We start from the raw sequence: 15,320 nt of genomic DNA on the forward strand, positions 1-15,320 counted from the left end.
GGGGGGGGTGTTGATGAGGAAGAATCAATCTCTCTCTCTCTCTCCCCTTATATCATACTACCCCCAACCCAACCCTGGCCTGCCAAGCCATGCCAACCTTTAACAAAGGGTCAGGTTTAGACTTAAACTCATCCTTGCTTTCCAACTAGTACAGCTAAGACAAGCTAGAATGAATTAAAAAAAACAAAAAAAAGGAAAAGGATTTTGCTAATTCCTGAAGAAAGTAAAAAAGGGAAACATACATAAAGAACAAAGCAGCTAAATAATTTGACTTATAAAATAAAGCTAGGACTCTGGGTCTCATTTTGTATGACTCCTAAGGGAAAAGAGACCTTACTAGCATTTTAACTTTTGAACTGCTGGTCTATTTATGCGACACATCTTTAATACCAACCACTCAGGAGTGTCACCCAACTAGACCCATCAAGGAAAGAAGAGTCACCTCTCATGGCTAAGTAGGCCAAGGACTTAACACATCCACTTCTGGTTTACAGTCTGGAACACACACTTTCCCACCAGAGACAATTTATCTTTCCAAATAAGATGTAGTTACTTGGAATGATGGGGCCTCATCCTTATAGGATAAACGTTTAAATACTGTAAGGACTGGGTGGGGGGTGGGAATAATTTATTAACCTCTTAGGAGGCTAAGGGACCATTGGTCCTCCTGCCATTAGTACTGGCTCAACCAGATTTCCTTCCTCCTTAATACTGGAGACAGATCAATATTGTAATAGGTGTTTAGGGTGATGGAGAGAAGGGAAGGGGCCCAAGGGATTCTGAAGTCTGCAGCACCATTTAGGTGAATGGATTAGGTCTGGGTCAGATGCTGTGATGGAAAATTTGGATTGTTCTGTGGGCAGAAGGAACCCAGTCACCAGATGGATGGAAAACAGGAAAGAGGGCAAGGAAGTATAAACAAATTTACCATTTATAAATATAAGGAAAGAAGGGAGGTGGGTGTGGCTATAAAAAGGCACCATGAGTCAGGGCACCTGGGTGGCTCAGTGGGTTAAGCATCCAACTCCTGATTTTGGCTCAGGTCATGACCTCAAGGTCATGAGATCAAGCCCCACATTGGGCTCCATGTTCAGCGGGGAATCTGCTTAAGATTCTCTCCCTCCCTCTCCCCCTCCCCCTACTCTTGCTCTCTCAAATAAATAAATCTTTAAAAAAAAAAAGGCACCATGAGGACAAAATCCCACTGGATTATTTCTCACAACTGCACATAAACCTATAATTATCTCAAAATAAAAATTAAAAAAATATATAGGGGGCCCTTTCCTTTTGCAGCCCTTGCTGAAGCACCAGCAGCCAAAATGAAGTTCAATCCCTTTGTGACTTCTGACCAGAGCAGGAACCGTAAAAGGCATTTCAATGCACCCTCCCACATTTGCAGGAAGATTATGTCTTCCCCGCTTTCCAGAGAGCTGAGACAGAAGTACAATGTGCGATCCATGCCCATCCGAAAGCATGATGAAGTACAGGTTGTGTGAGGACACTTTACAGAGGTCAGCAAATTGGCAAAGTCGTCCAGGTTTACAGGAAGAAATACGTCATCTACACTGAACGAGCGCAGCGAGAGAAGGTGGATGGACGACTGTCCATGTGGGCACTCACCCTGGCAAGGTGGTTAGCACTAGGCTCTAAGTGTACAAAGACCACAAAAAGATCCTCGAACAGAAAGCCAAATCTCACCAAGTAGGAAAGGAAAAGGGCAAATATAAAGAAGAAACAACTGAGAAGGAGCAGGAGTGAAGTAATCTTATATACGACTTTAAATAAAAACTGTTAAAATGAAAAAAAATATTTATGTAGGTGAAGAAATGTCCTTCAACAGATGAATGGGTAAGCTATGGTATATCCATATGGGGGACCACTACTTGGTCATAAAAAAGAACTACAGATACACACTAACAACCTGGATGAACGTCAAGGGTATGGTGCTAAATGGGAAAAATAAATCTCAAAAAAGGTTTCACACTGTAAGAATTTAAATTTATATAACACTCTCAAAATGACAAAATTATAGTAATGGAGAGAACATCAGTGGTTGCCAGGGCTTAGGGCTGGGTGAGAGTCTATAAAGGGAAAGCAAGAACAGAATTTGTCCATGGTGATGGAATGGTTCTATGTCCTGACGGTGGTGGTGGTTATACAAGTCTACACACACGTGATGAGACTGCACAGTGCTGCACGCTCCCAGACCACCACCATCAACAACAAAATATAGTAATGTACGACTTGGAAAAATCTGAGTAAGGTCTATAGTTTAGCTAATAGTGTTGTACCAACATCAATCCCCTGTTTGAAAATGTAGTATGGGGGCGCCTGGCTGGCTCAGTTGGTAGAGCATGCAATGCTCTATCTCCAGGTCATGAGTTCAACCCCATGTTGGGCATGGAGCCTACTTAAAAAAAGAAAAAGAAAAAAGAAAATGTACTATGGGTGTGTAAGATGTTATCAATGGGGAAAACTGGGTGAAGGATACATGGGAACTTGGAACTATTTTAAAATTTTTTTGTGGGTCTCAAATTATTTCAAAATAAAAAGTTAAGAAATTTTAAATTATGTTTAAGACCGTGCCATTAAGAGGTCCTTCTCAAAATTCTCGCTATCCTTACAATGAATATGGTAGGAAGGGTCAAGAGATAACCTGAATTCTAAGCACAACACACCTACCAACAAATTACATGATCTTGGAAAAAGTTGCTAATCATTCTTTTTTTTTTTTTTTTTTTTTTTTTTAAAGAGATGGGGAGAGAGGGTGCCTAGGGGGAGAGGGAGAGAATCGTAAGTAGCCTCCACGCCCAGCACGGAGCCCAATATAGGGCTCGATCTCACAACCCTGAGATCATGACCTGAGCCAAAATCAAGTCGGACACTTGAACTAACTGAGCCACCCAGGTGCTCCAAGTCGCTAATCATTCTTAACTTTGGTTTCCTCATCTGCATACTAGGAGTAATCATGCTTCTTTAACTTAGCTGAGATGAAAGATTGTATACAATAAGATGGTGGATGATAAACAAAACAAAACACATACATACTCTCTCTCTCTTTGAGCACATTTCTAAGGAAGAAAATGGGAGTTATTTTACAAAACCTTGATTTTACAGTGAAGACCAGCCCTTCCAGGAACAGCACAGAAGGGCTTTTTCCTTTCTTAGGGAACTCAAAGTAAATGATGGGGTAGTTTCTTTCCAAAAAAGACAAGACTGTTGGAGGACAAGGTGGGTGGGAGGAGTGTCTACTTCATGGAGGAAGCCTGAAGTTTCCCACTCACAAAAATCTAGCTTGATAGGACCGAGCATGCGTGCTCGCACAGACACACACACACACTCTCTCTCTCTCCCAGCTGCTTCAAGGGAGGGAACTAGTGGGGAAAACATCAAGAATTCTCAGTTCTGGGTGGTACTATTCCCTTGATGAATGCTAATGAAAACAGACTTGGCTGTTAAAATAAAGGAATGCGGTCATAGGTTTTTCTCAGCTAAATGGCTAAAATGCCCCCTTAGTCTTCTGTTCAGCTTCCTCAGAGTTATTCAATATTGAACGGTATTCTCTTCCGTCCCTTCCTTCAAAACAGCCTAAGAAGCTTCAAAGATAACCGAAGAATAAGATATTGTCCCCATCCCAAGGGCTTTTATTTTACAACAGGCGATGACAGGCAGCATCCTATTGGGAGATCACACTTCACAACAGCAAACACATGTCCGGTGCCTGCAGTGTAGTCTTTGTTGTTCAAGGCAATCGCTCCTGCTCTAAAAATATTGCCAGGATTTTAATTTTAGTCCAGTATGGTCCTGAAGGAGTTTTTCCAAACTACAGTCCCCTTGCAGCCTTCCAAAGGTGTGCCCCAGTTTTGCCTCACCTTTCTCAGCACGGTCTTCGGGGCATACATGCTGCTAAAAAAAAGGCTCATGTGTCTAGGACTCTGACAGCCTTAGGTCATGAACTCTTAAAAGCAGGAAACAAGGCCTTCTTGAAATGAGCTATGGAGACAACCCTCTCAGCAGCTTGTCAGAGCACCACATGCACAGTGTTGTGAGTCACTCAGCATATACCAGGGGAAGGAGTACCGCAGCACTCCTTAGAGAAGGTCTTCCAAGGAGGTCACTGGGGACTTCTTGATTGACTGCTTGTTTTGGCTATCTGGGGTGTAAAGCGCCTCCTCCAGGTCTTTCCACCGTGCTAAGAACCCATCTCATCTACCTCGAGAAAGGACTTACCGTATAATTTGGGTTTCCTGGCTGGATACGTAGCTCAGCCAAAATCCAAATACCATTAGTGAGCTTCAGGGATTGGTACAGCATGTCCTGCCCTTCCACATTCCTCTTGGCAATAGTATAAACATTGTTGTTTTGCAATTTGCTGGAAACAGTGTCTAGGAACACAGATTCAAAATTCAACACCTTCAATTAAAGTATCAAACAAATGCACTTTTCTGACATCCTTATGAGCCAGGTTACATGTATACACAGTCTCCTGAGAAGTGCCGTCACGCACACACGCGCACACACGCACACACACATTTCAGAAGGCCCTTCTCCCACAATAGCACAGGGTGAGGAAGAGGGTCCGGAAGTGCCTAACAGATTCCAGGACAGAAAACAGAGTAAGGTGCAACTAAACACTAGTGAAAATATTACCTGTGGAGATTATGGTGGGTCAGCAGAGTGGGTAATCTTTTTTTTTTTTTTTTTTAAAGATTTTATTTATTTATTTGACAAAGAGAGACAGTGAGAGAGGGAACACAAGCAGGGGGAGTGGGGGAGGGAGAAGCGGGCTTCCCGCCGAGCAGGGAGCCCGATGCGGGGCTCAACCCCAGGACCCTGGGATCATGACCTGAGCCGGAGGCAGACGCTTAATGACTGAGCCACCCAGGCGCCCCGCAGAGTGGGTAGTCTTAAACTAGGTGCTACACAGATAAAAATGCTCCGAAGAAGGCAAGGACAGCAATGGGTGTATGGGTGGTGCCACGGTGACTGCCGTGTTGGCATTCATTTCTGGAACACTGATCCCAGAGCTACAGGGATACACAGACTGATGACCAAAGGGACACACAGACAGATGACCAAATCCACATTTACTCTCTACTTCACCATGAGCCACTCTGGACTCATGTGCCAGGATCAGAAAAGGGCACAGAGTTGCAGAAATCCTGCAAGTCAAGTTTATTAACCTGGATGCTTAAAAAAAAAAAAAGATTTCTTAAGCCTGCAGGGAATATCATGCCTCCAAATAAATAAAGAAAAAGTCTCAACAAAAGACTAAGAAAGCATGAAGTTGTGCTAAGATGACTGCCACCAGGCAGAATATACCCTGAGCTGTCACAGCAGAGGCCTTTGGAGTCACCAACCCAGGGTGAGAACAGGTTGGTGTTTGGGGTCCTCCCTGTGACTACCACATCAAAGAGACACGAAGGTCTGCAATGAAAGGTCATTTCGCTCTCCTTGTTCTCTCACTGCTAAGAGGAGAGATGCCGAAGCATCAGAGAAAGAAACTTGAAGAATAGAGACGATAAACACTGCTTCTTTGTTGATAAGTTTAGGATGTTCATTTCTGATGAGAATTCGAAATTACTTGTGCTGACTTCAGGAATTCTCCACATAAAAATCCATCCTATTCTGTTGTGCTCTCTAGGAAAAGGATGCCATGATGGCTGGCCTCCCTCCTCTCCTAGAGAAGCTCTCTGAGCATAGGGACCCTGGAGTTTTTCATCGCTGTGCTTCCCACGGTACCTGGGATATAAGAGGTACTTGCCATCAACCCCCGTGAAGAAGCCTCTGACTCTGGGGCTGGAGATGCCGAGATAGATGTACTGCCATCGGCATTAGAAACCCCCATCTGCTTGGATGCTGGCTAATTTTGGAAGCAGTTCTTCCTCTCATGTCTTTTCCTCACATTCAAACCAATGAGAGCTCAGGGGAGGAGGCACAAAAGGCCAGTCACTAAACATCTGCACCACATTTAGTTGTGACTTGACTCTTTCCCTTTTTCCTCCAAGGTTTTCACCAACACCAAGCAGAGCAGCTATAGCTTAAGAACCGGCTATCTTTGAGGAGCTCAAAAGTCTATCTCTGGGTCGTTATATGCAATACGTGGAGGAGCGGGCCTCCACGTGCTTTTTAATCACCTTCTCAGGGGTCAGGCAGTTCTGCCACCTTGGTTCCCATAATGAAGGGCTCTTGCAGCTTAGACTGAGCTGCTAGGCAACACCACCAGCTGGCGTTTGGCTAATGCGTTTTGACAGGAATGTCTTGTTTTAAGACATGGGGGGCTTGTTTTAAGTTGTAAAATCCATTCCTAACTTTCAAGGCTCCTGCCCATTTCCAAGGAAACAGAACACACACACAGGAGCCTTTACTGAAGAGCCGCCTTGCTGCACAGGCACAGACATATTCTAGACTGTGTATATAGCAAAGCCCAGGTTCCTACAGACTTCTCGTCATGTCACCACTTACGGAAGAGATGACAGGCTAAGAAATGGAAGCACACAAACACATTCAGCCTTCCAAAATTAGAAAATGGGGCAAACAGCCAGGTAGAACAAACAAGTTGAATGAAGGTAAACTTTAATTCATTTAGGAAACATTCTGGCCAGAGACCTGGCTCTGCTCCTACAGAATGGCTGTATAGAATTTCTACCAGAAGACTAAATGAAGGGAGGGCTCTAGAACATAAGTATGTGTGAGTCAATTTTTTTTTTAAAGATTTTGTTTGAGAGAAAGAGAGAGAGAGCGCACAAGCAGGGAGAATGGCAGGCAGAGGGAGAAGCAGGCCCCCGCTGAGCAGGGAGCCTGGCATGGGACTCAATCCCAGGACCCTGGGATCATGACCCGAGCCAAAGGCAGATGCCCAACCAACTGAGCCAACCAGGTGCCCAATTTTTATAAATCTTAGATATTAGGTTTGAGCTTGAGGATATAGAGATGAAAGGGTAATGAGACTATGCTAAATGTTCCTGTTAAGAATACCAATGGGAACCAGATGTAAGGAGGCTTCCCAGCCACACTGGGATACATTTTTTTTTTAAGTTTGTTTGTTTGTTTATTTTTTAAAGATTTTATTTATTTATTTGACATAGAGAGAGAGCGACAGCAGGAACACAAGCAGGGTGAGTGGGAGAGGGAGAAGCAGGCTTCCCGCAGAGCAGGGTGCCCGATGTGGGGCTTGATCCCAGGACCCTGGGATCATGACCTGAGCCGAAGGCAGACGCTTAACAACTGAGCCACCCAGGCGCCCCTATTTATTTATTTTTTTTTTAGTAATCTCTACATCCAGCGCGGGGCTCAAACTCACGACCCTGAGGACAAGAATCGCATGCTCTTCCGACTGAGCCAGCCAAGTGCCTCTTGACTGGGATACACTTCTTGACAAGATAGCATAGTTTTTCCTTTTACACACCTGAACTCCTGGGAAATCAGATGTAATCTTACCACTGTTGTGAGAATCTGAGAATGAGAAGGAAATGTAAAGACACGGAGCTCTGCCCCAAAGGAGAGAATAAGAAAAGCTGTCAAATAGGTTTATATTTGCTTCTAGTTGTGATTTCTTCTGGTTCGTCTTCTTTCCCAAAGTTGGCTCTTTGAGTTTGCTCTGAGAAACTGGGCCTAAACTCTGAGGAGGTGTGAATGTGGTCTTCATCTTCCTACTTTAGCTAAGGTCACACTTCTTCCAGAAGCAATAAGAGGGAGGATGGTACTCGTATTAGAGAGTGGAAAGGGGAAATTTGCACTTGGGGCCAACCAAATCCAAAACTAGTATGACTGCCAAAAACAATACTTTTTACTGCTTGAGCAACCAAACTATATTTAAGTGCTGGCCAGCGAAGCATTTCATTTATGAAATGTCCCAAAGATAGGGAGGATTACAGCAAACCAGAGAAACAGAACTCACCCCTACCTAAGTCCCCACACCAGAAGAAAGATCCGTCCCTTACTGTAGTGCCTAACTAGTGTTTAGAGACACAATATGCCACTGAGCTTTTCAGAATAAACAATTTAAAAAAACAGGCTTGTAGACTGCTTGCCAGAAAGATTTCCTTTCTAGAGCTACAACTAGTTCTTGTGCAGTTAAGACAGTGGTCCCAGACATATGCTAACCCCAAACGTAGCTATGATGGTAGGCTGCAAAACAGATTCATGCAGAACTCTTGACACCAAAAGAGATGACAAGTGCTAGGAAGCAGGGAGGCCCATACGTTAGTGCCTTCAAGATTTAAAATTTTCTAGTATTATACAACCAGTGGTACCACAAGCTCCCCTACATACATACCTTTCTATTAAGATCTGATTAATTATTAAGGCTTGGGAAGAGGGTTTCTTGTTTCTTCTCTAGAAAGAAATGGAAGAGCAAAAGAAAAGGCAGAAGGCTAGGTTGGTAAAGTCCTTAAAGCCTGTGACTTCCTATAGCCCTCAGAGTGTTAGTTCCATCTGTCAAATGTCTACTCTGGCACAGAAAAGCTATTTAAAGTGTTGGTGCTATTGTGATTAGGGCAGATCAGCTGGAAAGGATGGTATTTTTAGCTCCCAGCTAGACCCAGGGTGTTGAATCAGAAGGCACTAAACCTGGAAACATACTGTTAATAGAGCCCTCAGGACTGGAAGGAAATGTAACGGCCAGGCCACTCCAGACCTTGGGATGGATGCAGAGGAAAAGCTAGAAAGGATTAGTTGCAGGAAGTGGTCTTGCAAGATTAGCAGTGATTTCGTGTGGGAAAATGATGGCCTTGGGCTCTCAGAGAAAACAAAAGTGGCCGCTGTCCCTTCCACTGCATGTGCGGCGCGGCCATAAAGTGGTGTGTCACTGAGAAACCGATCTGCTGGTATTTGGAGCACCCGAGGCAGTGAGGCATGGCATGAAGCCATGGCAGAACTGATCGGAACTGAGTTTGCTGAGAAACTGTGCCAGGCTACAGCAGAGGACACAGCCCCACTGGGAGGAAGGCCAGACACCTCCTCTTTGGCAAGATCATAAATGTACACCAAGGTTCAATAAGGGTTCAGAACTCCAATCTGGAAGCAGGGGGATCTTTTCTATTATTTTGGCAGGCCAGACTAAAACCCTCAGTCATCCAAACTTCTCTTTTCTTTTCGAAAAAGCATTTCCCTTTCATACTGGATGTCTGAAACCAAATCTTTTTTTTTTTTTTTTTAAAGGTTTTATTTATTTGACAGAGAGAAAGACAGCCAGAGAGGGAACACAAGCAGGGGGAGTGGGAGAGGGAGAAGCAGGCTTCCCGCTGAGCAGGGAGCCCGATGTGGGGCTCGATCCCAGGACCCTGGGACCATGACCTGAGCTGAAGGCAGACGCTTAACAACTGAGCCACCCAGGCGCCCCTGAAACCAAATCTTCTTTCCAATTATTCTGTGCGTTTTTTTTTTGTTCTCTATAGGCTAGTGTTCCCCAGATCATGCTCAAGGAACACTGGTGTTGGGGCGCCTGCCTGGCTCAGTCAGTGGAGCGAGCGACTCTTGATCTCGGGGGTGTGAGTTTGAGCTCCACGATGGGTGTAGAGATTACTTAAAAAGAAAACCTTTAAAAAAAAAAAAAAAAAAGGAACACTGGTGTTTCACAAGATGTTAAAAATAAGCATTTTGCAATTTTAAATTCCATGGTCCATAAATTCAGTTCACATTGAGTTAAACATGTTTCCTCAATGGCAGACTCCTCAGCTTTTATGTGCACTCACATGCAATGGCAACTTCTAGCAGGGGCCCATCACATGCTACATTTTTCAGCTTTAACTGACACAGAACCCCCTTTTATTCTTTGAAGGACAAGTGTTCTCAGGAGAGCAATACATGAAATGTTGCCATAGGACCAACTACCACAAGAGTGACTACAATGAAGGATCTCTTCCAAGCTGGGTACGGAAGCTGCCTAACAGGATCTGCTCTGGTTCTCACCAGGAGCCACTCTGGATTCTACACCTGACAGCTTCCTGAAGCACAGCTTATACCTTGGAAGGCTACCCAAGCTCCTACTACACTCATGAAATGAGGTTTGTGGTAACTGACTGTGAACCTCAGAGAGGGCAGATAACACTGTCATCTACCTAGAATATGGCACCAAAAGCAGCTCAATTTGAGTATGATTTTTTGGTGAAAATGCAGCAAAAATGTAGATTTTAATATACATACATACAAAACCAGTCAGGGTGAGAAACCTAGACCAAGAATATGTTAGGAAGAAGGCAGATGTGTGGTGTTCCTGAAGAGAATCAACTTAGTAGTTACTACAATGGAAATTATAGAAGACTATCTGCTCAGACACCTCTCCAAAGGCTCAGGAGAAGCCCCGTAAGAGAAGATTTGTCTGAACACAGAGGATGAATACATCGCAGAGCCCCAAAAGACAAAAGTTAAAAAGAAAAGGTTGGAATGAGAGGACCGTGAGTTTCTCCCCGTTCTCTGTAATCCCATATTGCCTCTTCCTCCCAGTGAAACGCTCTAGTGACACTGGGATGGCAGCACGCCGAAAACCCCAGACGAGAACCACCAACACACAAGAAGAAAATAGATAAAAGAAAGAGAAAGTACTGACTAAGCACCAAGGCTCATTTTCATTCAAACTCAGAAAGCCGTGCACTAGTCTCAAAAAAGAGTGACTAGGACCAAGGCAGGACAATGCGGAGCTCAGGGCCCCTCCATTCCCGAGGAAACTTCGTGAAACAAGCCCTATCACTATCAAGCGCTAGGGATTGATAGCTACTATTTCTCCTCTTGGGTTACTGCTTTGATGTTCTATTATAGTAATAAAATGAACTACAGAAGGGTCTGGGGCTTTTTAATGATGATTAAAGAGGTTAGTATCATCCTATGAAAGCTGACACAAGGCAAGTAAAAAAAGGCTAATTTTTTTTTTTTTTAAGATTCTGTTTATTTATTTGACAGAGAGAGACACAAGAGAGGGAACACAAGCAGGGGGAGTGGGAGAGGCAGAAGCAGGCTTCCCACTGAGCAGGGAGCCCGATGTGGGGCTCGATCCCAGGACCCTGAGATCATGACCTGAGCCGAAGGCAGACGCTTAACGACTGAGCCACCCAGGCGCCCCTTAAAAAAAGGCTAATTTAATCAACTATGATGTATTTTTGTTTAGTAACAAACACAAGATTCTACCTAAGGATCTCAGAGAGTCACCTTTCTTCCAATACCACAGGTTGATACAGAAGGAGAGAGTCCTTTTAATTCCCGGGAAGGGGCACATCCTCAACTGGTGCTTCAGTCACCTGAGGCTCACAGGACGATGCACACATAACACGACTAACACGGGTTTGACTACTGAAGAACTGGGTGGATGGACCCATCCTAGTTTGTTTCTGAAATCTGTTAGCTTGGAAGTAATCTAGTACCTGTATCAAAGTACCTGAAGTTTTTAAAGAGAAGTTTACAAGTCAAATATCTACCATACAACCACCAGAAACAGGTAGATGTGGAAAGAAGAGTTAAGACAAAATTTTCAAATATCTAATAAGATGCACATGAAATTCAGTCATTACTCACCAGCATTTAAATGACATTCCTTAATCTGAAACTGAAGTTCATTTTCATTGGGAATATCCTTCCATGTGGCAAGGAAGACCTGGCGCTCTGTATGGGGAAGCAGAGGGAAAGGAAGAGTGTGCACAGTCTGTCGATAGTCTGATTTCTGGTGCCTTACATAATTTCTCTTTTGGAGTTCTGGCTCTTACAATATATCCAGGAGCGGCCTGGAACTGGAGCCAATTCTTAGCTATGCAGAGGTGCTACACTCCACATCAATTAATGTCGTATCAGCAGCACTAAGATACACCGGGAGAAACTGACATCTAGAGTTTAGTCTTGGCTCCACTGTTTTCCTATTTCATGGCTTTGGGTAACTCTTGTGATCTTTCTGATCCTTAATTTCATCATATGTAATTACATCTGTCCTCCCTACCCAAAGAGCCACTGTAAGAATCAAATCAATTAAGTGCCAATACAATTAATATGTACCAGTATAAGTGAGTTTTATTAGATGGTGGTTTCATAAGTAGGGGAAGAGAGAAACGTCAACAACCACATGGGGATTATTAATGTTTATTACAAATTATTGAATTCTTATTTTGAGACAGTAAGAACTTAGTACAGGGCTGGCTAAGTGCTCAATTTGCATATATTATCTCATCCAGCTTTTACAGTAACTATTTCTGCTTTGCAAACTTGCAAACGGAGACTCAGAAAAGTTAAGCACCTTGTCACAATCACACAGCGAATACACAGCCAAGGTGAGATTCAAATCCACATCTCCTTGTCACCAAACCACTTACTCTGTGCTGCAGTGACTGGATTATTCAGATAACTGGCAATGTGATATAGAGACCAACAGCAAGGCAAGACCAACTGTGACTCAGGAGAATAAATATGATTAGCAAGTAGTAGACCTTTAAAACAGCCTTACCCCCCCTCCCTTTTTTTAAAAAAAAAAAAAATCTCAAAAGAACTTGTACTTCTGGGCTATGCTCGGCCTGACATTCAGAGGAAGGGCAAAGGTATATTTGGCAGAAGGACAGGAGGATGTACTTACCCATTTTGCCATCTTCTACAAAAAGCACATTGAGTGGGATGAGGCAGCTGAAGTAAAAGACATCAATATTGTTTTTCACAGCCACCTGCCAGGACAGTAACGAGGGAAAATTAGGACATCATAGGAAGCCAGGTAGGAGGGAAAGAGAGGTATGTGTCTAGAAATATATCACTCTATTTCCTTCCTCTTTTAGACAGTTGCAGGACTCCCCAGATCAAGACCTACCAGCCCATAGGCTGCAAAGCACATCCTTACTCATTCCACTGTTGGAGCACTCTGAGAACCCGCAACTCTACCTCTTTCCAGAAGGAGCCCCTGGAGGGATAAACTGAAGGCACAAGTTCTGCACCCAGAATAACCCATTCTGTTATTATTTGTTTCGATGGTTATTAATAGTAGCTCCTGTTACCACTTACTAAGTACTATTAATGATATTACTTCTAGTTCTCATTAATATCCCAAAGTAGGTGTCATTCCCCTCTCATTTTGCAGACGAGGAATGGAAGTTCAGAAAGATTAAGTGACATCCAGGGTCACACTGCTAGTGCACAGAAGAACCAGGATCAAATGCAAATTTGACTCTAAACCTTTATTTTTTCCTCTTTCCAAAGTAAATGGTGCCATACAGCCCCCACCCCCGCCCCAGATGCAAGTTTTAAAGTTGTTTCTCTTATAAAATCTTATTTCTTAAGCCCTACAGTTGGAAAAAGCTTGCTGGGTCAACCACTGTTAAATCTGATGACTAGAAGAAGGAAAAGCCGCAAGCGAAGAAATACATTTTCTCCTCACAATACGAGCTTCTGATTTAGGTAGGCTGCGATTCTACCACGGCCCCTTCAGTTCAGAGCATGCTGTTTGTAGTTCTAAAAGGCTACACTAAGTACTTTTATTCAGGGGTGACACTAATTGGTGTATATACTCAGAAACAGGCAGGTTTCACTGCAGCACATTACAAAAACCACAGACTGTACGAAGGGAAAGGAGGAGGAGGAGGAGAACTGCTCTAAACCACCATTTCCCACTGGTTTCTGTCACTAATAACTCTCCCATCTATGCTCTTGGCATCACTGGAAAACATTTCTCTGGGCAAGTCCTATAATTGGTAACCATGCCTATTTCTTGTTTATTTTGCTCTAAGCAAATAAAGTAAAAAAGTGCTATCCCCCTGCCCCTTAGGGGCCAATGTCTACACTTCAACAGCATATCTAGTTCTTTATCAAAACTTTGGCTATGGGATCCAAATATGCTTTTTTCAAGTTCTTCCAGTTCTTTTGTGCTTATTATCAACTCATCTCCCCCAGCTTCAATAGTACCTTTATTTCCTCTTTATAACGTGCTTATGTCTACTTGACACCATCTTTCTCTTCTCTCTCTCCCAGAAGAGCCCATCAAATTACTTTCTTTGCAACCTGTGCTTTTCAATTACAAATCCCCTAGGAGTTTCTGACCTATGTCCCATAATCTGATGCCCAAAATGCTGAGACAGCACGATTCTCAAAAAGCTTGAGTCTGGTAAATATAAGCAGAGTGACTAACCCCTGGGAAGAAGTCCTCAAACATCCTTTTAGATGCACTAGAGCACCACTTGGAAAGATTTGTATCAGTTGCGGGCTGCCGGGAAAGAGGTATTCTCTAATTCATCCAGTACTCAGCAATGAGAGAAGAACTCTTACTTCAAATAAGGGCACCAAGAAGATCTTGAGGTAGTGCAAGGCTCTGTAAAGGGTATTTAGAAGGGAAAACTGGGTGGTGTAGGTGAGCCTGTCTGGGTTATAGAAAGGTCTTATGTGAAATGCGAGTGATTATCATTACTATCATCTTTGAATAAAAAGCAGTCTATTTCACAATGTGCCATTCATTCAAACATTCATTAAGGTTTACTATGTCCCAAGCATTTAAGATACAATGAAGAGTATGGAAAATATCATCTTTGTCCTTCAGGGGATTATATTAGCGATTTTTTTTTTTTTTTTTAAGATTTTATTTATTTATTTGAGAGAAAAAGAGCGAGCGAGAGAAGGGGCAGAGGGAGAGAGAGAAACAGACTCCCCGCTGAGCAGGGAGCCGCCACAGGGCTCTATCCCAGGACCCTGGGATCATGATGCTGAAAGCAGACACTTAACCGACTGAGCCACCCAGGCACCTCTATACTAGTGGTTCTTAATCAAAGACATATTGAATCACCTGGAGAGATTTTCAAAACAGATGCCAGGGCTTCATCCCATGTAAATAACAATCTAAATCTGGGACCTGGTGTGTGTATTCTGGAAAAAGTCCCTAGGAAGATCAACCAGATAAGCAATTAATTTAGAACAATGTCAGCTAAGAAGTCTGAATAGGCTTGTAAATATCTTGTTCTTTTGAGGGAATCCTTCTTCTAATTGGAGCTCTTTAACAATGGAAAAGACATGAAAAACTCCTCTAGGTGAGTAGTACTAAATCATTCTGCCCTGGGACCCTTTTGACAAATAGAAGTTGTGGACCCTCTTCCTGAAAAACGTTCATGCAACATTTTAACATACAATCAGGGGTTCCAGGACATCCTGAAGACTATCCCTGGACTTCTGCTCTAGAATAATTCTGAGAAGCTGGGACACCCAAATCAGAGGCAGCAGACACAGTGGTTTGGGAACCAGACCAGACCACCTGATTTCAAATTCTGACCCCGGCACACTTACTAGCTGTGTGACTTTGGGCAAGCAGTCCTCAGCTCAGGGTCCTGTCTGCAGATGGAGACAATGCATGAGCTGCTAGGAGAAGAGTAAGTTAA

General features: G+C 43.4%; 1 protein-coding gene and 1 pseudogene across 3 annotated transcripts in view; one reads left to right on the forward strand and one right to left on the reverse strand.

The window, feature by feature from the left end:
- The window catches only part of AP2B1 (adaptor related protein complex 2 subunit beta 1), a 125,593-nt gene that overhangs the window by 3,225 nt on the left and 107,048 nt on the right, over positions 1 to 15,320 (reverse strand). For all 3 annotated transcript variants that reach the window (XM_032429313.1, XM_032429311.1, XM_032429312.1), the window contains 3 exons: positions 12,551 to 12,635; positions 11,509 to 11,595; positions 4,231 to 4,385 (listed from right to left, as the gene is read on the reverse strand). In XM_032429313.1, the coding sequence (XP_032285204.1) occupies positions 4,231 to 4,385; positions 11,509 to 11,595; positions 12,551 to 12,635 (327 nt within the window). The remainder of the gene's footprint in view (positions 1 to 4,230; positions 4,386 to 11,508; positions 11,596 to 12,550; positions 12,636 to 15,320) is intronic.
- LOC116647744 lies at positions 1,283 to 1,801 on the forward strand (annotated as a pseudogene).

The sequence above is a fragment of the Phoca vitulina genome, unplaced genomic scaffold (genome assembly GCF_004348235.1).
Source record: "Phoca vitulina isolate PV1807 unplaced genomic scaffold, GSC_HSeal_1.0 scaffold40, whole genome shotgun sequence".
NCBI lineage: Eukaryota > Metazoa > Chordata > Mammalia > Carnivora > Phocidae > Phoca > Phoca vitulina.